The sequence below is a fragment of the Pangasianodon hypophthalmus genome, chromosome 6 (assembly GCF_027358585.1).
Source record: "Pangasianodon hypophthalmus isolate fPanHyp1 chromosome 6, fPanHyp1.pri, whole genome shotgun sequence".
NCBI lineage: Eukaryota > Metazoa > Chordata > Actinopteri > Siluriformes > Pangasiidae > Pangasianodon > Pangasianodon hypophthalmus.
The window spans coordinates 23,558,639-23,581,998 of NC_069715.1; the positions used below are offsets into that span (position 1 = coordinate 23,558,639).

General features: G+C 38.7%; 2 protein-coding genes across 10 annotated transcripts in view; one reads left to right on the top strand and one right to left on the bottom strand.

Annotated features, from left to right (window-relative positions):
• The window catches only part of gdpd4a (glycerophosphodiester phosphodiesterase domain containing 4a), a 27,923-nt gene extending 14,274 nt beyond the window's left edge, over positions 1–13,649 (top strand). For 3 of the 4 annotated variants that reach the window (XM_053234938.1, XM_053234940.1, XM_053234939.1), the window contains 9 exons: positions 3,510–3,655; positions 3,800–3,882; positions 5,524–5,674; positions 6,436–6,660; positions 7,095–7,252; positions 8,943–9,090; positions 9,691–9,773; positions 9,946–10,025; positions 11,440–13,649. In XM_053234938.1, the coding sequence (XP_053090913.1) occupies positions 3,510–3,655; positions 3,800–3,882; positions 5,524–5,674; positions 6,436–6,660; positions 7,095–7,252; positions 8,943–9,090; positions 9,691–9,773; positions 9,946–10,025; positions 11,440–11,552 (1,187 nt within the window). In that variant the 3' untranslated portion in view covers positions 11,553–13,649. The remainder of the gene's footprint in view (positions 1–3,509; positions 3,656–3,799; positions 3,883–5,523; positions 5,675–6,435; positions 6,661–7,094; positions 7,253–8,942; positions 9,091–9,690; positions 9,774–9,945; positions 10,026–11,439) is intronic. The other variant, XM_053234941.1, reaches the window with a different exon arrangement.
• myo7aa (myosin VIIAa) overlaps positions 13,643–23,360 on the bottom strand; it is a 58,418-nt gene continuing 48,700 nt past the window's right edge. For all 6 annotated transcript variants that reach the window (XM_053234936.1, XM_034305528.2, XM_053234934.1 and 3 more), the window contains 11 exons: positions 23,146–23,299; positions 22,800–22,955; positions 21,876–21,981; positions 20,854–20,967; positions 20,629–20,716; positions 20,362–20,468; positions 19,661–19,846; positions 19,438–19,554; positions 19,261–19,344; positions 19,011–19,130; positions 13,643–18,153 (listed from right to left, as the gene is read on the bottom strand). In XM_053234936.1, the coding sequence (XP_053090911.1) occupies positions 18,061–18,153; positions 19,011–19,130; positions 19,261–19,344; positions 19,438–19,554; positions 19,661–19,846; positions 20,362–20,468; positions 20,629–20,716; positions 20,854–20,967; positions 21,876–21,981; positions 22,800–22,955; positions 23,146–23,299 (1,325 nt within the window). In that variant the 3' untranslated portion in view covers positions 13,643–18,060. The remainder of the gene's footprint in view (positions 18,154–19,010; positions 19,131–19,260; positions 19,345–19,437; positions 19,555–19,660; positions 19,847–20,361; positions 20,469–20,628; positions 20,717–20,853; positions 20,968–21,875; positions 21,982–22,799; positions 22,956–23,145; positions 23,300–23,360) is intronic.

Consider the following 23,360-nt stretch of genomic DNA (forward strand, 5'->3'; position numbering starts at 1 on the left):
TTGGGAGTAAATTAATAATCAGACCTTTACAGATCACATCAACCCTTTTCTCTGTTGTTATATGATCTTTATTAATATTTTATATCTCCATGCAATATTTAATGAATCCAGTTAATGGTAGTGTGTCAGTTCTTTCTACCAGCTTTTCCTCCTGTTTTGTTTATACATCTATACAGGGCAGTGTGCTATGACGCATTAGCTGTCCTTCACAGGAAGAACTTTGCTTTTGTGGCTTTCTCACTTTTCCCTCTCCTCGTTTGTATTCCTCTCACTCTTCCTCTCATCCCTCTGTCTCTGGTTGTCATGGGCACTGTGAGGCTGAGTCATGTCTGGTTTCTCATTGGGGCCTTGATGAGGGGATGATTAACGAGTGAAATAGAAAAAGCAGGAATGACGAGCGTGAGGGTCACAGCTCGGCTCGCACTCTTTCGCACCGGCCGTGTCAGACGCTCATCCCCGGACACACCGGCTCTATTGTTCATACAACACACTGACATCTTTCTCTCCTTCCCTCTCAGCCTCTCCCTTTCGCTTTCTCTCTCTTACTCTATCGCGACACGCAGACATCTTCAGCTACCCCCGAGAAATCAAGTCAGCTTTAATTTAAACGATGCATTCCATTCCTTTCACTTGTAGAAAGGTGTCTCATTTATCATGATATTTACATCCAAGGACATTGCAGTCATTCCAGACTCGCACAGTAAAATACCCATTTACTTCAGTCTAAAGCCTTTAATACAATTAATATGATCGACAGCGTAACAGCCTTTGATGAAGTTCACTGTCTTCACTGTTAGCAGCTTTATAGGCGGCTCGGCTGTTCTAATACAGCAGAGGCATAAACACAGGTACCATCTTGTTTTTCTTTATTGTATAATGACCAAATTTGTGCCAGTTCTAAGCCTTATAAAAGGATTATATTGCAGCAATCGGATTATATTGACTTGGGCAATGATCCACTTATTATATTTATAAGCATTTTTTTTTCCTGCCCGATTAAATATGCTTTAAGCAGAGACCACAGTGAGTGCTGCAGAAAGCCTGAGAACAGGTGCTGGTAAATCAATTAGGTTTTGAAGTATACAAAAATGTTGGTTATGATCACTATGTGCCTGGTTTACTCTACTCATGTTGTTTAGATCTAAGCAGCTCATTACCTGGTGGATTCATTATCCATCATAATGCCTTTAAACTACAGTAAGTGAATATGATTAAAGTTTTTGCTATGGCAGTGTTTTTTGTTCCATCTACTGATGGTATGTTGGTTTATAAAGTGGCCAATCAAACATGCAGGCACCAAATTTTGGATAATAAATAACTTCAAGCCTTACACCTCATTTAATCTATAAAGAAGAAGGCTTCTCATATACAGGTCTAGATTTCCAATTGGTAGTATTATCTAGATTGTGACCCCTTCATCTTTTTATGACTTTCATTTCTTCCTAAGGCATCATAAAGTAAGTAAAGTATTCTTAATTTACGTTTATTAAAAACAGTGTTGTTGAAGTCTCGAATCTGAAGGTGTTGATGAATTTTTCTATAACAGCAGCTCTGACAGTAGGTCTAGCTGTAATTCAAATGATAGGTTGGCGTATATTAATGAACTTGTTCTAATACATTGTCATTTCGGTAGTAACAGCTAATTCACACGTCAGTGATCTACATGATCTAACCCTAATAATAAACAGGTTATAATCATTAACATGGCGGAGGTTTCTTTACGGAGAACACGCTTATGAAAGAAGTCTACAGTGACAGCGCTTTGTAACAGTCAGTATGCTTTCCGCCCCGGGAGTTTTCAGAGGGCTTTCTGGTTTCTCTGTAACATGACAAGCTCTGTTTTTTGTCCTGTCAATCTCAAGAGACAGCACCACATCACACCACCCTGACATGGATTATTTTTGTATAACAGCACACCACATCATATTTTTTTCCCTTACTTAAGAAAGCTTTGCTTTTTAAAAAGACTGCACTAACAGTGAATCTATTTTTATACATTTATTTTATAATATTTTTATGATGCACGGTTTTTACACAATATACAGTAGAATTATGAGGTTTCAACTTGAGAATTCGACCAGACTGCATCACCATAATTACATTTATGTTGTGTTAGCTATGTACAGTGTTGGACTGGGAAAGCAGTCAGCTTGGGACATGTCATGTTCCTACCCTCTTGTTGAAATCGTTTCCCCATATGAAAAGCTTGTCAGCATGCTACTGACAATAAAACAATGATTAATCATGATCACCATGAGAAACTGTACAGAACTACATGGATGGACTATAATGTTTTCCGTAATGGCTGGGGTATTCAACTAAACTTTGTGAAGGTACAGTTTCTTAAATTCCTTCCTTACGAAGGTCCAGATGAGCAATAAACATGACTGAATGGTGACAACATTTAGCTTTTTAATGCTTAACCATTAGTGATTAGTTTATGGCTAGAAATAAGACTATGGGCTGTGTTTTGTTTTGCGAAAAGTAACTACATTACCACTTTTGACTAGTGCTGAACAGATGAATCATTGAATTTGAATTGAAGTGGTGATAAATTCATACTTCTCTGTCACTCTGTCTTTAAACAAGCCATGTCTTCAGTTCTCTAATCAGACCAGAGAGGGTACATAAAATGAAAAATAAGTGGATATTACTGTCTTTAGCCCTGTAGCTAGTCTCTTGTCTGATGAGCTGCCTTCAGCTCAATCATTTACATAAAAGCACATGAAACAGAGGATGTGCTACAGAAGGCGAGCTGGTTCACATTTAGAAAATTAGAGTCGCTCTGAAAGGCTCTGCTGAAGCATTTTTTTCAATTTCAAAAGCTTTTTTTTTCTGCTGAAATACTTTGCTGGGTCCGCATCAGTCTGCCAGTTGACAACCCCTGCATAAAGGGATCTAAAATTCAATTCATGCTAGCTATCAAAACCAGTCAGTAATCTACAGAAACAAGCAGCCAATCATACATTATCACACCCTACTCTGCACTACACTGAACCGAACTTCTAGCACAGCTCGATTGGCCCCACAATCTCTCAGGGTACAAAGAAGACATACATCAAGGCTCTTCTCTGTCCTGGCACCCAGGTGGTGGAACGATCATCGCCTGGCTGTCTGAACAGCTGAGTCACTGGCTGTCTTTTAACAAAGATTAGATTGGTCCCTTGGCCATGAAAATGTCACACAATGTAAACACTAACCCAGGGGACTTCAATCTTATCAGCAAAGGGCCAGTGTGGCTGCAGGTTTTCATTACAGCCAGATTGTATGCACACTTGATAGTTGATTGGAGACTAAGACGAATAGATTAAACAAGTGAAATCAGGTCTCTTTCTGGATTGAAAACCCTACACTAGCCAGTGTTTTTAAATGGTAAAAAAAAAAACCTAGTAGTTGCCAGGCTTTCTAAAGACAGCCTTATGAGCGAATTCTGCACATTTGAGAATACAGAGGCATGTACACTCCTAGGTTTTTCACAACCATTCAACCTTGACGCTTTTGTGTTGCAGTGAGGCAGGTGGCTATCCTGGGCTCATACCTGGCTGTTCTCTTTGCCTTGTACTTGATTCCTCTGGGCATGTATTCCCCCTGCATTAAAGAAAAGGGCACGCTGGGCCCAGCACCCATTCTCATCGGGCACAGAGGAGCTCCCATGGTAAAGTCATCACCAATACACAGACCATTGTGTGATGTTTATTTGACTTCACTAAGTACCATTTCGGATCCTCTGTATTTTTTTTCCATTGTCCCTGTCAGGGGAAAAAAGTTTAAATGAATCTGTTACTGAATGTTCCTATAGCTCGCACCAGAGAACACACAGCTGTCCTTCCAGAAAGCTGTGGAGGCTGGAGGAGAGGGATTAGAGACTGATGTCACTATTAGGTGAGCTGGGTCTCTCCCCCACTTTCTCTCTCTTTCTCAGTTTCTCCATCACTGTTATTGCGAGGACAGTCACACTTTGTGCCAGTCACACTTCTTTATATCTCTCCTTCAGCCACTGTCACTAGTAAGAGGGCTCAGTTGCTCACTTCTGTCTTTCTGTCTGCCTTTCACCCATCCCCTTTCTTTTTTTCTTTGTCTTTTCCTGTCTTTCTCAGTCCAGGGAAACTACTAAATGGACACAGTATTAATGTCTTCCTTTTATCCCATTTCTCTTTATCTGGTGTAACTATTACATGAACACAATTTCCCTGTCATGTCACTATTAAATTAGGATAATCTCTTTCTCCTCTCTGCTGTTCTTTCTCTCTGTTTCTATTCCCCTTTCTCTATTTCTAATGTTTTTATTAATAATCTCTGCACCTGTTTCTTTGTCTTTCTCCATTTTTCTTTTTCTTTCTCTCTTCTCGGTCAATATTAAATGAGGACAGTCTCTTTGTCTATCTTTCAGCTGTCACTGGTAGCTGAGGACAGGTTCTCTGTCTCTTTGTTTCTTTCTTTCTGTATTTCTATCTCTCATTCTTGCTTTGTAGAGATTAGGTAAGCATGATCTCTATCTCTGACTCTCTTTCACTGTCTGTCTTTTTATTTCTCTCTCTCTCTCTCTCTCTCTCTCTCTCTCTCCCCTCCTCCCACTCACTCCATTATCCATCACTGTCATTATTTCAAACTGTGAGTGAACAGCCCGACCTCCTGCTTTCACTTCCTCATTACACCTGATTACGTCTCCCATCCCACTAGGACACAGCATCCATCCATGCAATCCATTCTCTGATCCCTGACAAGTCAAAGCCACCAGTCACAGCCTTTAATGAGCAGCTCATTCATCAGAACTTTTCGCTGGACACAGGGTCATGCCATTGAAGTGGCCTCTATAAATAGAGATCAGACGCAGGTAGCCTCCTGGTGCCACCTCAGTCCTTCCATGACGAGCAAATGAGCTCATTATCTGCCAGCTAATCCTGTTGGCAGGCCCACGGTGCATGCAGCAGCCCCCTGTGGTGCCCCTGTTAGCATGGCTGGGAAGTAGGTGAAGATGGTGTTACTCAGCAAAGTCAGGGGTGACCCATGTCATCTGTGCTTCATGCAAATAAAAAATTACAAATAATTATTAGCAAATAAAAAGCTCTCATCTGAGGAGTCAGGTTCTGTCACTAGAGAAGTTCATGCTTTCCAAATTAAACAAGACATATTCATCTTCCCAGCCTGCCCTACTATTAATCTATGGTTTCCTCTTGTAGTAGCTAGTGAATCAGCTAGCAAAAAACGCAAACAAACAACTTGACTTCCACCTCCAAGGCAAATCACCAGGAGGGAATTTCCCTAATATTCAAACAGGGGCATCTCACGCTAGAGAATACTGCAGCTTCCCTGGAAGAGGCGAGTAGGCATGTTGGCAACAATTTAATCAAACCTCAAATATTGGATTGTGGCCAGAGTTTCTATAATACACAAATATGGTGAACATAATTCGTAAGGCCATTTGGGATGTCAACATTATTCTGTTCATGTAGTTGCTCTGCTTCTTTCACACTGTTCACAGCAAACAGAATCACAATAAACTCAAGTGTTTCCTCCTGGCAGCTACGACGGTGTCCCCTTCCTCATGCACGACAGCACACTGAGGAGAACAACTGATGTACGCAAGGTGTTTCCCAACCGGACAAACACTCCAGCAGCCATGTTCACCTGGGCCGAGCTGGAGATGCTCAATGCTGGAGCCTGGTTCCTGCAGGTGAGAATGTGGAAATTTCCACATCCTTATATTGCTTAATCACAAAAATAATGACATGGGCAGCAACTCTGTTCATGTCTTTTCCTTTGTTCTTCAGACAGTGATGGTAGTATTGGTAATGTAGAAATGCTTTAGTTTATAGCTAATATAAAGACATAATAAATTTTTCTGCTTCAGGTATACAGCCATTAACTCTTTTAATGCTCAAATACTGTTATACTGTAATCTTTTTTGCCTTCTAGCATGTGCTGCAACAACAAACAATGAATTTCAAACCTCTTTTCTCAGCTTCAAAATGGCTTGCTTTTCTCCCATAGACAGCTCTCTGGTCTTCATGTTGGTTTATCCTTTTTAAAAACAAATACACATTTGTCTTCACAGGCAAAACCCAGGGCTCAAACCAAGAGTAGACATTCAGAGCATCCTGTATCATATATGCTCTGGAGCTTCGATAATTATCTAATTATTATCTAATCGAATTATTGCCAAAATTCTTGTAAACCCGTCAAGGGATGTCAGTACAGATTAAAAGAATTATCCTGGTAGTATCAGGCATTCACTTGAATTTACAGTGTTGTAGAAAATACTGAGTGAGACATGACAACAGCCAGTATATGTCTGATTTAGAGGAGGGTTCGGTGTGGTGGGTTGTGGTAAAATTTTATATAGAATGAATCCTGGAATGTAATTGTAGGTAACAATGTCCACAGTCATGTTTTTTTTCTCTCTTTCTTTCTTTCTTTCTTTCTTTGTTTTTCCAGAGGGATCCATTTGGCACAGCCTCATCTTTGGACCCAGATGATCGAGCCCAGGTGGAGAACCAGACGGTGCCCACACTGAAAGAGTTTTTGGACTTAGCTGCACAGCACAGGAGTTTGGTGATCTTTGACCTCCGTCGGCCACCTCGAGGTCACCCATACCGGAACACATGGATCACTCGAACCCTGGAGGTCATCCATAATGAATCCTCCATTAACTCTAGCCAGGTAGTAAAGTCTTTCTATTGTACGGTATGCACTGTTATCGCTTTGTCTAGGCCTAAAATGAAGATAAGAATGGAGAGACATTATTATAGTGTAAGAGAGAAGGATGGACTAGAAGAAAGATGCACCAGACATTTACTTCAGTTATAGAGAGAGATTTGATGTCAGAGGGTATCTAACTCTAAGACAATCCACTGGAAGGTCACATGAATGGAGAATAAATGAAAAACAGCTCTGGGTGTAGAAATAACTCTCTGTCTAATTCATATGTCAGATCTTTGTAGAGCAGAGATAGTGACCTCCACGATAAGCTAACCTTCATCCTCCTTTTACTTGATGTTTTCCTTTCTTTTCACACTTGGCTATTGTTTGTTATTTGGCCCTTAATTAATATCAGGAATTGTTTATTGACCTCTCCCTCATCTTTATGTCTGTAGGTGCTGTGGCTTCCAGCAGATCAGAGGGAAGTGGTGCAGGAGCTGGACCCGGAGCTGCAGCAGACTTCAGGGAGCCGAGCGTCCATCGAGGAGCTGCAGGAGAACAACATTGTCCGCCTCAACCTGCACTACAGCTCTATGTCCCAGGAGCAGATCAGGTATGGACACTTGCTCTATTCATGTTTCCCTGGTTTCATTAGCGTCCATGAAAAGTCACACATGTGTGCATCCACACACATACGCCACTAGGCTTATTCTTTATAACATTCACTAGTTGATTTTAAATGTATGTACCTTGGATCAAGTAGGGTTGCAGTGGAGAGGTTTGTCTGTAGACGTTTTGTTCTTACCTAACTAACTATAGCGTTGGTTGCTGCCATGTGCTGCTAGGAGTGAACTTTTTGTGCTGAGTAGGATGTTTAAGATATTTTATCGAGTTAAAAGTGTTGTAAGAGGATGCTGTAGCACATCCTCTTGATATTTTCACAGAGCATAGTTTGCAGTCTACTTTGCTTTGATTGGTCTCATTAATTATGAAATACGTCCAGATGACTGTAATTTTGTGGCGTCTGTTTTTTTAGAGCGGCAGAGTTCACTAGGCTTATGTCACATGGTATCACATGGTATTGAATGTTGGTATCAGAGCATTTTTACGAGTGTGAGTAACTGAGCATGGCATGGGTAACAGCGCACTCCTAGTCTTAACTAGGCACATCCATATTATAAACCACTTTGTTAGTATTTTATTCAAAGCCAGTGCACATAGGATGAAGATGTAGAGAAGAAGAGCTACATGAAAAGTACAAGTAGGAGTGGAGCTAAAAGTGTGACAGACTATATACTGTAATAAGGCGATAATTGATATGAAGTAGAGAGAGACTAGGAAAGAGATCGACAACCTTAGAGAATAGTGTGATTCTGGCTTTTCTTGTATTACATGAACGGTTCTGTGATAACTGAGAGCACTTAAGCATGGAAATTTGATGATGAACTGCTGTTCACACAGTGTGTAAAATTACATTGGCATTACAGATTGTTCCTATTTGGCTGAAATTTCATGCTGAGAAGGGCACTACAGAGATTTAAAATATGTCTTCTTCATAAATGTGGCTGCTGAGTACTATGAGTAATGTTTTGGTAGGAATGTTCATTTTGTTGTGTCTATCTTTGGGGAAATTATTAAACACAGACCACAGTAGCATTTGCACTGAACACAGTTTCTTGTCCTTTATTGGTCTTATAACCATCTTTCCACCTTTTTGACAACATCACTATATCAACAATTACACTTTTTTCTTTCTTAAATGACATTTTGTTAATCAGTTTTGCCATACTGTGTAAGTCGTTACCATAGAAACTATAATGTATAAGAATTAGCACATTCATATAAACCTGAGAATTGAATTATAGATCGCACTACCGTCAGAGCTGAGAAATTATTCAACACCTTCTGACCACTCAGAATCAAGCGTTCAACAGCACTGTGGTATAAAGTGAAATAATAAGCTTTAATAATTATCACATTGGTAAGCAACAATGCTGTCGTCTTAGCAAGCAGAGATCGTCAAATTGTAATGAATTTAAAATCTACTAGTGCTTTCCAGACTGTGAAACACAATTGTCTGCTCTTTGGCGGATGTTGCAATTTAGACAACAGAGTGATGCATAAGTTGATTTCTTTCTCTAAGCAGACAAATTTTTGCATCTGCTCCAGTGTGGTTTACGTATAATATGGAAAAGAAACAGCACTCATTTTGAGGCTTCAGTAATTCGCAGAAATTAACCCATCACTCAAACTGAATATGATGATATATGATCTTTTCTTTCCATTTGTTTGTCTCTCCTCAGTAAATATGCCTCTGTGAACATCAGCACTAACCTTTACGTGATCAGTCAGCCATGGCTGTTCTCTCTGGCCTGGTGTGCTGGAGCTCATTCGGTCACCACCAACGCACCGCACCTTCTCAAGATCCTCCACAAGCCCATCTTCCTCATGGTGAGAGACGCTGCACTGACCTACATGCACATGTGATTAAAAGGATACTTAGGAACATTGTGTGGAATTGTCCAGTTACCGCATATGTGGTCTGTCAGCAAAGACATGTTGTTGTAGGATCATTTCTTTAGTTTTGCACTGGAGGTATGAGGCTAATGTAGTTTACAGAAACAAATAAGGCAAGCATAGCTAAAAACAGATGTAGTGGCCATCTTGAGGCCAAAATCAAGTTTGCACACAAGCTTCAGACTTGAGTATGAGGTACAGCCCAAGATTTGAGGCAGAATTGTCCTAAAAGTGATTCAGATGATAATATACTATATTTAATTATATATTAATTTAATACAAACATATTTGTTAGCTACATTAACCTTGTAGCTCAAAAACTAAAGTAGCAAACTTCTCACACCAGACATGACTACATTTGAAGTAAGGTTGATTTAATTTTTGTACTGTTTCTTTAAATCAGAGAACTAACACCAGTGCAGTGACCTGTGAATTTGTTCTACTTACATCACTTAAGTGTCATTCATAATGTCAGTCTCTTTCTCAGAGTTTACCTCTTGTATTTTTCGAACCTTCTCTCTCTATCTAATGCAGACTCCGCACGAGTACAGTCTGATGTGGATTCTAACCGACGTTGTGTCTGCCATCCTCATCACAGCTGTTTTCATATTCCACTGGTGAGTCTGGATCCATACTTAACTTCCCAGTTATTTTCCTGAACATTTAAGCCGGCTAACAGTGTCAGAATGTGCATGTCTGTTTTATCGCTGTTCTCTCTGTACTTTGTATTAGACATTACAGAGAATGATAAAGATCTTTATCATCAACCTTTTTTTTTTCCTCTTAAAGGTGGCGAGAACGAGGCTTGCCATTCTGGTCAGACAGCAAGCAAGTGCACGAGAATGGGCTGTACAGCAAATTTAGGACTGGTGAGTGTCTGTGTCTGTAAGAGCAGTATGACTCAGGCCTCACTGCATTCCTTACTCGCCTCCCATCAGCATGTGAGACACATCTATGAATGTACTATTTGGATTAGATGTTTAATGCTTTCAGTATAACAAAACCTCTTTTTATGAATACAAGGGAAAAAATCAGTTCAACTGAATTAATGTAAATAAGCTAATGGAGGCAGTAAATGGATAAAAGTTTTTTTTCCTTCCTTTTAGCAGATTTTGAAACTCGAAGATCTGTGATTAATTTCATATCAAAAGGTCAAGAAATTTGTGAGACAGTCAGAGTATCAGTCAACCCAGTGTCTGACAAATTGATGTGTTTTTAACATATCTTAAATATTCTCCGCTAAATATCCTTAAAGTCTTTATTGAAACAAAAAGAGAGAAAAACAATTTGCATCATAATATTAGTTGGATGCCCCTTCAACTATTTTTTATTCTTTTTTAATCCTTTAAAATCTGTAACCTGAAAAGCACTGTGATTCAACACATAGTGTACACAAAAAATACATGCCAGTTATTCTTTTGTTTAAGGATTATTAATCAATAATTTCCGCTTTTTTTGTTTGAAATTTCAGATAGTCGATTTATTCCATTAAGGAAAATAGACAAAGGTTTTCACAAAGATTTTTTAAATTTCTATTTAGCTATAATTCAAATCAATTCAAAAAGTAGCTAAGAATATGAAACAGTAGTTCAAGACCTTAATATCATTGTCAAATGCCCCATAATTATATAATATGTGGAAAGAAGATGTCAATATACACTATACAGCCAAAGGTTCACCATCACACTCATATGTGGTTCTTCCCCAAACTGTTCCATGAAGTTAAAAGCACACAATTGTATAGGATGTCTTTGTATGCTGGAGCATTACATTTTCCCTTCACTGGGACTAAGAGGCTCAAACCTGTTCCAGCAAGGGTGGTGTAGAAGAACTCGGGTCCCCTTTACAGAGCCCTGACCTCAACCCCACTGAACACCTTTAGGATGAACTGAAATGCCCAACTTCAGTGCCTGACCTCATTAATGCTCATGTGGCTGAATGAGCACAAATCCCCATAGCCATATTCCAAAATCTAGTGCAAAGCCTTCCCAGAAGAGTGGAGGTTATAATAACAGTAAAAGAGGGACTAAATCTGGAATGGGCTGTTCAAAAAGCACATATAGGTGTGATGGGCAGGTGTCCACAAAGTTCTGGCCATATAGCGTAGGTTTTCGTAGTACTATTTACTCTTTTGAAATCCAACATGAACATTGTATATTTTACCAAGAGACAAAAAAAACCCCACAAAATTGCCAACTCATGTTTTATGGTGTAAGTATGATCCCCATGGCCTGCATGCACACGCCTGTTTTGCTATGAGCTGCATCACTTTCTGTGTCGTAGATTCACCCGAAGTTCACTGTATTCGCTGGAATCCTCTCTTCTCTGAAGATTCACCATGGAGCGTGTTCTCAGTGGCTCAGGAACTTGCCCCTCCCCTGCATGCCCCCTTGTAATGGTGTGACCTTTCACCTCTCCTGTCCTCTGAATAACCCCACTCTGGTTTTTCTCTCCACCCTCCTTCACCTGTTCTGGGCAGAACTGAGTGATGTCTGGTCCATCTCCAGTCTCAGTGTGCGAGGGGAGGGACGGAGCGGCCCCACAACGCCAAACCTGCCCACCATCACAGAAGAGCCGCAGGTCTGAGAGAAAAGAGCGATGAGAGAAAAGACTGTTTCTCTGTTTCGACTCCATAAAGCCATCCGTCCATCCTTCTGTCCATCACTGAAGCCTGTGAGCTATGTTGCCAGAACATTTTCTTTTGAGATTCAGACTGAGATTTGAACCACTACTTCATAGAGAACCAGCTGCGTATGAAGCAACCAGCATCTTCTCACTAAAACACAACCAAAAAAACGCCAGCATTCATGAAATATTTATCAAATGCTCCTTTTTTTTTAATTCCGAAATTATGATCAGTCTGTGCCATTATGAACTCCTTTGGAAATGTACGGATACTCGTATTTGAGAAGAAATGCTCTCTCAGTGCTCATTCAGTCATCAGCAGGTGGAAAAAACAAGAAAAACTTAATGCACTTTGTGTGATATGTGGATAAACATAAAAGCATATAGATATAAAAAGTTTTGCTACAATAGAATTGTAATGCTACTGTATTATAGCTTTACAATGAATGTATCTTATCAAAAAGCTGAATATAAGCATGACTGCAAAAACACACCACTGAGCTTCTGTTGCTTCTGCAGCGCTGTCCAAGTGGCCAAGTGATAAATTTACAAACCAGTATATGTATTTAATCAACGTTCAGTAGTCAATACCTAGTGGCTGTCAGTCATGCAACATTGGAGTGCAAGAATAAACCTTCCAGACTTTTCTAAAGCCTTCAGAGACAATCAGTGCTAACAGTTACAGACTGAGGCTGTTTTCACAAGGATAGTTTGGCTTAAAACACACTGATATGGGCCGCTGGAATGTTTAAGTGATTGTAGGTGCTTTTGTTCCCATGTAACAGGGAAACTCAATTCAAACATGGAGAAACATTTAATTTCTTTATTTTTGAAGGCATCTTTGCTCTACAGCATTTCTTTGTATGTGCCTAAGACCTTTGCACAGTACTGTATATTGTGAATCAACACCTTTATCGAAACACTAAATGAGAGAATATCTTTTGGAAGAATGGTATTTATCCCTCCAGGTTCAGGTTCTCTGAAACTGACCAGTTGAAGATTAGAAGATTAGAAGAGTGGTTATTTGAGTTACTGTAGCCTTCTTGTCAGCTCAAATCAGCCTGGCTATTCTCCTGTAAGCATTCTCATTAACAAGGTGTTGCTGCCCACAGAACCGCTGCCCACTGTTTTTTCTTTTTAATTTTCCGCACATTTCTGTGTAAACACTAGAAATTGTTGTGTGTGAAAATCCAAGGAGATCAGCAGTTTCTGAAATATATGATTTGGTGCTTGTTGTATAACATATTGATACTGAAAAGTCCTTGTGAATACAGCCTAATACGAGAAGTGGAGACAATCTGTATTTACAGAAACATTTAGGGAAAGATCAATACAGTCTGTCTTGCAAAATGTGCAATTATGGGATTCTTGCCATCTGGAGGTCCAAAACAAAACACAACTGCAAATCGTTGCTTAATAAAAGTAAAGTAAAAGTAGACGTAGTGTAGAAATATTGTAGCTGTAGGGTAACATGAAACAGTTTACACTAAGCACTTTCATATGTAAGCTGTTACAGTAAACACACAGCTAAATTAGCCAACAGTGACGAACGAATCCTGTGCATTCTGTGTCATGCTACATTCAGAACATTCCTAGTAGATTGTAATAAATAATGCAGCCTTTGCACCTATACATGGCTTGTATTTATTTAAATTTAATACATCTTAATACATTTATTTTGCTGTAAATATAATATTAATGAAATTAAAAAAGGTGTTCTGAATAAGTAAGGGCTTTTTCATAGCTGTACATATGTGTCTTTTTTTTGTTTTCAACATAAGCAAAGCAGTGGAGTTGCAACTCTCAAGTTCAACCAATTTGTTTCCTGGACGTTCCACAACATTAAATGTAACTATAAATGGAAAAAATGTATGATGTGTTTTTCTTTAATAAATAAAAAATGTAATCACTGCTGCAGTATAAGAGGAATAAAACACTTCAGGACATGCTGTTATAGGAAATTACTCCACTTCACAGAGATGATATTTTCCTATAACAGCACGTCTTATGTTTTATTCTTTACATATTTAACATGCACAATATTCCTTCTTGAAGCTTTACAAACTGACAGTTTGTGCTTGTTGTCATGGTTACAGTCCAATATAGTAACATAATACATTGAAATATAATCAGAAAAAAGTAACAAACTACATGTACTTGTTACAGTACTTGAATACATAGTTTACTGTTACTGTACTTTTCGAGTATAATTAAATCATAGAACTTTTACATGAGTTTTTAAAAAATAAAATATTCAACTTGGCAACATTTATTTTTGATCACCAATTACAGGGTCAAAAAAATAATAATGCATTTAACCCCAGAAGAGTGTAAGCCAATTAAAAGACAGTATGGGCAATTTTTAAATAAATTTTAAATCCTGATTGAAGTCTACATTTCAGGCATTAAATGCTTTAGTGAGGCGCAGCAACGTCTGAGACAGTGGAGACAGATGAACATCCCTGGCCTAACCTATCAGGTATTTTCATTTTTCAGTGCTTTAAAGGAAACAATGTGATAATGATCTGCAAATCTGCCAAAACCTGCAAATCTGCATTTCACAACTCAACATCCAGCCTGCGGAAACGTACAGGAAACTTCAGATGACACTGATGTTTGGTAGCGATCACCTGTTGTGTTAAATATACAGTATCTGCTTCAGCCTTATGAATTAAAATGAGCTTGTTAGCTAACAAACCTGAAAACCCGACAGCATTTGGCTAATTTAGCTAGCCAGCTAATTATGCCATTCTTTATATAGACAATCAAGGTGGTGTTTACTTCAGTTTAGCTCAAGTTGTTAGTTGACACAAGAACAGAATAGAAAATAGAACATTTTCGGATTAGTTGTGTCAATTGAAAAATATGAAAAAGTCATTTGTAAAGTAACTCAACTAGTTTTTCACCAGACATCTTATTTACTCTTACCTGCAAAGTGTTCTTGATCATTATGACTTTTACTCAAGTGAGTTATTACTCCAGTAGCACTTCTTTTTACTTCAGTACTTTAAGTCAGTGCGTTTTGTACTCTTTCCACCTCTCACTATAATAGACTTAGAGCTGTGATTCATTTTTGACTGGATTTACTTTACTTTAGAAACAGAAATGAATGTACACCTGCCAGCCAATTTCTTTCAGTGCAGTGGTATAAAAAAAGATACAGCACTATAAAAACAAGGACAAAAACACTCTCCTGTGTACAGCTTCCATGTAAACATAAAGCTCAAGCTTCGAAAGTGTGTTAAGCCAGATACAAAAAAAAAGTTCTGGCCTTCAGAAAGTAGGTCCACACTCCAACCTGCACCCTTGCAAAGATGCTTATTTTGGAATAAGGCCATGAGTTGTAGCACACCATGCTCCTGCTCTGTGTATGTGTATCTGTCCATTTGTATATCTGCGTAAATGTAGTTATGATTTTAACATCTCCGAAAAGTAGGGTGGTTTGTTTAAAGTCTTGTCTCATGTTTCGAGCATCTGGAAATAAATTGTGTATGTGATCATTAAATGAACTGCAATAGCATTAAAAAGATTTATCTGCTTACAAATTGTGGAAACACTTTATGATAACAGTACATGAATAATCATGCACTAATTCCTGAATTAATACTTACTTAAATATGATAAGTAATGATGAGTTAAGGCATGTACTAATCAGGAACTAATGAAGAACTAACCTTAACTACGATGCGAGTCTTATGAATTAATGCGTGAATAATGACCACTTTAAGTACGTGTTAGTATGTTTTTAGTTAATGTATTAATTAACACGTAGGGGTAAAGTAAATCCAACATGCTCTATAAGAAAGAATATGAATTAAACGTGCATAATTTCAAATTGTTTACATAATTTGCCAGTGTTGATTTTAAGTGTGGCATTTTAAAGACTACAGAAAACAACTGTGGTAGATGACAGAAGAATTATTTCCCTGGTGAAGAAAAACCCCTTCGCAACAATAGCCAGATCATGAACACTGTTCAGGAGTTAGGCATATCTGTAGCAAAGTCAACAATCAAGAGAAGACTTCACCAGAGTATTATGGTGAACAAGTATTATTAGACCTGTCTGTAAATATGCGTATGTAACAGTATATTTTCAAAATAGTGTATTCAGAGTTGAGTTATGCACATGTCGTGAGGATTTAATATAGACATTGCATACTTCAATATTCAGGCATCAAACATAACCATGGATTTTGTCAAAATCAGAAGCATGCGATTCTGATTCAGAAGCATGCGATTCTGATTCAGAAGCATGCGATTCTGATTAAGCCCATTTTTGTTGCGTGATATTGACACAGGTGAGAGCAGTATTTAATCTCAACAGTACATACAACATTTTTCCCTGCTTAAGCTTCATGCTTTCTGCCATTGCACTTCTAGCAAAATAATAGGATGTGCTGGATCAAGTACTATTTTATAAGCTGTGAATAATGAGGGTAGAAACCATATTGTTAAATGGAACCAAATTTGCAGTGATTAATGTGATGATTACTACTAGTACTATTCATGCAGCAGTATGTTAGCAGTATTACATTTAACAGCAAAGAAAAAAAATACTTCTTCAGTCTACAGTTTCGATCCCTTTCGATTTCCAGGTTTAAGGGCAAATGCTTGAGTTTAAAGGCGGTGGTCTAGACGAGATTTCTACTCAACAACGACCTGGCAACACTGGGGGCATGAACTGTTGTTCACAGGGGGGGTTTTCGATCTAAATGTGGCATCCATTAAATCAATTTAAGCAGCTGCGTAACCTGACTCTGAATACGAGGAACTTTCCCTGTGACCTTCATTTGTAATTTGAACATGACTCTCTGTCTATAGTCACTGAGAAATCCTTTGCTCAGCCAATGACTGTACTATAGACACAAGGGATTCTTCTGAAACCATTTCATTTTTTTAGACTCACAAACATTTAAAACCAAGAAAATCTACAACAAAAAAAAATCTACATTTTAAATGTTAATGTTCAAACCTATAAACACATATTGTACATAGATACACCTTAAATATGGACAAGCAAAAAAAAAAAAAATAAAAAGTTAAGGCTTTCAAAATCGCTCATACAAAATTGAGTTCCAATCAGTTTACATTGCCAGTGCTGAAAACCTTAAATCAAAACCTTATAAAAACATTTACATACTATACTTACATCCATTTATTTTCCTACGCCTCCTTCAAAATCACAAGAAACAAAAGTTTGTCAAATAGTTTATGCTGAGATATTCACTGTGGAAAAATTTAATTATTATCAGTTTTAAATTTTGCATGCAAAATGTGATAGAAATGATTTCTAATAACTTGTTTGAACTGCCTCCAACCTCTTTCATATCCTGTGAACAGCTTTTAGATCCTCTCAGGTTGGCTTGTAGGATACACACACATTCACTTTTAACTTCTTGCAATTCCTTTTTTTAAGTTTAAGTATATTTTACTTTATTTACCCATAAACCAATGGGTGTATAAACTTCTGTGCTCAGTTATATATGGAAGTGTGATGTCATATGAATTAGTGGTCTCCAAAGTGACATTTTGTACACTTTTTTGCCCTGTACAATGTAGATTTTTTCCCCCCTCTAAACAGACTGTAGCGTGTGCTTCATCAGGAGTGAATTACTGTTGAAACATATGGTACTGCTGAGAACTCAGAACTCAAGATTATAGCTTTTATGCCTTTTTCTCTGGGCTTGAGTTTGTTTCTGCTGTTGCAAAGACTATAGTAATACTGCTACTATATGAACAGTTCATCATTATGCCTGATGGCTATTTCGCAGAGCAGCACTTACTGTAACTTCAGCTGAAAGTAACAAACACTGTTCTTATGAGATGAATATCTGGGACAATCTTTACAAATAAATGCATCACTATGGTCAGCATGTACATACATAAACAATTACTATTTATCACTTAATTGTAATAAGTGTAGCAATATACAAGTACTGAAGTCTGGTAGCCCCTGCAGGTCACTTGCATACACAAGAGAACAGTAATCTTGCAATGCCTCAGCATCATAGTTTGTCTTTCTGGGTCAGATTCAGTATTTGAGAGGCGGGAGGTGAGCAGATCTGACCCACAGAGTCCAGCCGGATCCAGTCAGAGGTAGTCGTCCTCGCTGGAGAGGGATGAAATGGCATCATCAGGGTAAACGGAGCCCTGCGAGCTGTTAGAGGGACTGCGGCTCATCCTCCACAGCTGCCAGGCGAAGGTCCGGCTCCAGCTGCATGGCTGACCCACACCCCGGAGCACGCGCACCAGCTCAGCCGCCTCCCGCCAGTAAGACGTTCACCTGCTGTGGCCACGCGAGCTCCGTTGCTTGCTCATGGTGGTCAGCATCTGGCTGATGTAGGAGGTGAGCAGGTCATCCATTTTGTAGCCCTGTTTGAGAAAAATAGGGAAAAAGGTTCACGACTTAGAAAATAAAGTGTTTATTTTGGCAATGTGCAAATTCACAGTTATACAGAACATGGAAGCTTCAGGGCTTTTTTGTGCAGGTCACATGAGGGTTTCCACTGCAAATTTGGCAAACCTGGGCTCAACGGTTAAGGCTCCAATGTTACTGATCAGAAGGTTCGGTTCAAGCCCCAGCACTGCCAAGCTGCCACTGAGGGGCCCTTGAGCAAGGCCCTTAACCTTCTCTGCTCCAGGAGCGCTGTATCATGGCTGACCCTGCACTCTGACCCCAGCTTCCTAACAAGCTGGGATATGCGAAGAAAAGAATTTCACTGTACTGTAATGTATATGTGACAAATAAAGGCTTCTTCTTCTAAACCCGGTCTTTATGAACCTCACTTTGTGCACAGAGGCATTGTCATACTGGAACACATTTGGGCCCATTTTGTTTTCCCATTAGTTCCAGTGAAGGGAAATTGTAATGCTATGCATTTAGAATCTTATGTCATTGACATAAAATAAACTGAATCTGGGAGATGGAGGTTTCAGAAAGACAAAGACCCCAAACATACAGCCAAAATAGCTCAAGACTTGTTTCTATAAAAGAAGGTGAAGTATACAACCACAGCGGTCTTTGATCAATACATATCCCACTGACACGTGGGTATGCAGGTATTGTAAGTATGCAGTTAAGTATGAAAGTAAGTGTGAATGCAGCTTCTGTAACTAACAGAATTAGAATAGCATAGATTTTAAAAAATGTACAGGCCAATTCACCATGAGGACATTCGACAGCCTCATTTGTTCTGTGGAATCCAAACATCACCATAGTATCTACTGACCAGTGACGTTTCACAGAGCAGCTTGCTTCCTCGCACCAGGTTGCCGATGGTGATGTGGAAGTAGGTGTTTCCACTGCTCCAGTTGGAGATCTTTGTAAAGGGGTGAGTGGTTAAAATATCCTGGAACAGAAAAGACAGGAATAATTACGCAAATCATTAGTACATGGTTTGATTAGCTCATTTGCTTAAACCCATGTATACTGAAATCCTGATGTAGAAGAAGCAAATTCATGCAAATTGTGTCACACACCTTGGTTTTGGGGTCTATGAGACTGACTCCATGCTTGTTGATGGCTATTAGCAGGATTTCAGGAAAATTTGGCTCAGTAGTTTGCTGCAGTGGAGAAAAAGAACGGCAATGGGTGGTAAGCGTGATCAATTCTGTATGTACTGTATGTAGCTGTAAGGAATGCAGTTTTATTATTACCTTCACTTCAAAGAAAGCTGATCCAAAAGTAGCCCACTTGAAAATGATCTTCAGAAACATCAGCTTGGCTTCTTCCCTCGACTTGCCCGCTTGCTTGTTGAAGTATGCCACAATCGACTGCATCAAACAGAACAAAGTTGAAGGTAATATATTCCAGATTGAATAAAAAAAACTGATCAGGATCAGTTACAGATATACTATACAATACATATCACAAACTCACTCTTTTCCAGTCATCAGGAGAGAGCTGGCGAATCAGATCCTGAGGGATCAGCTCTTTCAGCATTTTGGGGATGCTGGGAAAGTACGATTTGTCGTCTTCGAATTTGACTCTGTAGATTAGAGCTGCCAGCTGAAAGACTTCCTCTCTGGAGCATTTGTGGTAACCACGAAGGTATTTAGGAAGCTCCTGGATACAGAAATTTTGGAGCAATACACGCAGATGTTTAAAACACAAAAAGATTTAAATTCCATATCAAGAGTATTACAGTAAATGACTGCAGACTGTGATAATTTCATAGGTCATTGTATGGATAAAGACCTATTTGCGAGGTATTCATTTCTTAGGGCACGTTTTGTCTCATTCATGATCAAATTTACTCATACAAGTGAGTTTCCAGCAAACCTGAGAAAAAAGAAAAAAGTTTCTTTCCTACAAACCTGAATGTTTGCATCAGACATGGTGACATGGTCATTATGTAAGGATTAACACACTTTTGGGTGTGCTGTGTCAGGAAAATAATCAACAAAGGGGTAATGTGATGCTGCACAGCAAAGTAGATTATTTTCTTGTAAAAGCATATCACGAAGTGTTTTATTCCTCTTATACCACAGAAATTTGCCAATGCAAAAAATTTTAATTCATTAAAGAAGTTATATCCATTTATAGTTATGTTTATTGTTGTTGTTGTTCATTTAACTCACCTGGTAGTAATGAAAAATAGAGTCTGCGAAAGAGTCCTTTCCAGGGATTGTGTTTGTCCATAACTTCTTCATGAAGAACACCTGGTAGGTCAGTGAAGGCACTATACCTGTTAAACAAGAGGAGTTTATTGATCCTTTTACCCACACATAAAACGCAGACAAATTTTACAAATTTGTTACAAATGTTACCAAATTTGGGTGAATCCTATACTAAACAATAAACAACGACTTGATTAATGACTCTGTAAGTCATGCTTTGACTGTTACCATCTTTAGCAGGTCTGGCTTTCTTGATCCAGTCAGTAAGATGGCGGACAAAATCAAAGAAGAAATCACCCTCTGGAACACTTATCACCTGTAAAACATTACAGCTTTTGACATGCTGTTATTCTATAATGGGCGAAACTTCCTACGAACTGCACACTGTAGCATGACAGCTGGAATCTGAGTGCATCTGTAACAGAGCTCTGTTTAGAGAGTAGCTGATATTACCTTATCAGAGATCTTTACAAACAGACTGAAGCCATCTGGGGTCTTGAGCAACAGCCTGCTAGAGATGTTTAGACAAAAGTCTTTTGCTTTCGTGCTGGACTCGACCTCGAAAGCCTGAGACACAGAGAGAGTTTGAACTTTAATCAGATTTCACACTCACACTGGGTCACACCAACCCTGATCTCATTTCAGGCAGAAAAAATAAATTAGACTCCAACTGAACAATGACAGAGCGAGTCTCAGGTCTTCAAGACTTTTTCAGATTATAAATAAAAAATAATAACCTTATAATAATAACCTTATGTTTGGTTTATTGTAAATGTCTAATAGGAAATACTAGATATGATATTTTAAGATATTTTCACTTGCGAAGATGTATGTTACATGCACGTGAGGACGTGATCTAGCAGTTTGTAGGAAATATTTTTACCAGGCATATTAATTAGCTTGAAGAGATGGTAAAAAATTATTTTCAGGATAAGGAATACAAAGGTAAACAGTGACAAAACCAAGCAAAGTACAGAAGTACAGCAGAGTGCAGAACATAAACTGTTATACAGCTGCAATGCTAGCACAGCATACAGTTACTTCACAATTAAACACTTCATTGAAAGAAAATGAAGATTCTAGCAAGCATAATGCTACACCACCAAAGGCATTATCTTGAGGATAAAGACTGTAGCTACATTAATTCACCCTACCCAGGCATTCAGGTACTCGCATATCTTCCACAGTCTGTGTTAATGCATAAATTAGCTCATCATACATGGGTTAAATGATATTAGCCGCTTTTTGGCCTAGTTATTTGAACTTTTGGGTGAGTATAACAAGGGAATGAGCAGGCACACTGGAGCTTTATATGCTATTTTTTCTAAGATATGTACTGTACAGAAAATAAAGCGCATGGAGATGTTTAGTGAAATAAATAAACCTGAGCACCTTGGATGCAGATGTAAACCCTTAGAGTGTGTATGAGTGCTATTAAAAAATAACTGATCGCTACTCGACTTTGCTTGCAGTACCTCATCTGTGTCGTCTGGGAAGTAGACTTTGTGAAAGATTTGTGTGGTCTTGTGCTGGATAGCCTCCACTTCAACCAGGTGAGGAGGATATTTCCTGGAGCCATTCCTGTTATACGTACAACACAGAACGAAATATTCATATGGTGCTATTTCATATGGTACACAGAGATGAACTTTTCAGAACAAAGCATGTTTATTCAGAAGTTTGGGCTTGTCAAAGGCAAAAGAGAGACAAAAAGAGACAAGACGGCAGGTTTTGTAGAAAGTTTTTAAAGGAATCATTAGTCAAATGTGAAATTCTATTATGAATCAGATAAAAAAAAAACTTGACAGGACATGCTAGTATAAGAAAATAATCAGTAACAGTGTGGTGTGATGTGTGACTGTTACCACTCCAAAGTTGATTTCTAGTAAGCACATCCTGAAGTGTTTTCTTTCTCTTATACAGCAGCAATTTGCCAATACTAACTTTTTTATTTATTGAAGAATGACACCGTTTACAGTTTATCCTCTCTTGATGTTAATAAGACAAAAAAACACATGCTGTGATTTTACAGAAACAGAAAATCACCCCATTGAGAACACTGTCCTGTGTCAGAAAACTTGAAGTTATAGCTTTATCTCTTACTGATACAAAGTGCTGACACTGGAGACTCATTCCACAAATGCTAATATGCTAAGATATAATGTTCTTATATCTTGGTGAAGAACAAATGTAGCCACATTTGTGACGAATATCAGACAGAATATCAGACCAATAACATTTGCAATAACATTTGGCTGGTCCCAACAAGGAAAACTGCTTGTTTTTTTTAAACAAATACTTAAACAAATGTAACTTTTATTTAAAAAAAACAAACAAAAGAGCCAGAGGTTTGCTTTTGTGTGTGCGCGTACATGCATGTGTGTGTGTTAAGGCCATACCGCAAGGCTTTCTGCAATCTTTGCATGCAGTCCAGGGAGAGTGGATGGTGTTTCTTTGATTGCAGGAACCTCTGGACATGAGGCAGGAGGACATTACTGGGAGGGAAGAGACCAGTGCACAACCAGAGCAGCTCCCAGCCCTTTTCCTCACTGTACCTGCACACACACACACACACACACACACACACAGAGGTTACTACAGATATAAAGACTACTTTCATATGCAGAAGTTTTAAAATGCAGTTTTGAAGTGTGTAAGCATGTGCTTTTGGCTATCAAGGCTTTTGTGATGGCTAGAGATAACAGGGTGTGCAGAAGAGACAGGTGGAGATGCTGCATGACTTACTTCACATGATTCTCAGTGAGCTGTTTGAGAATCTGACAGTAGATCTCATCTTTTAGAGGCTCTGCCTTCAGAGCTCCCTCAAAGATCTGATCCGTGAGCTCGTTCACAGAGCGAGTTCGTTTGGACGGATAATCACCCATATATTTCATAATGGGTACACAGCAGCAGGTTAAGGACACATGCAGTTCAGTTTTTCTATGCAGAACATTATAGAA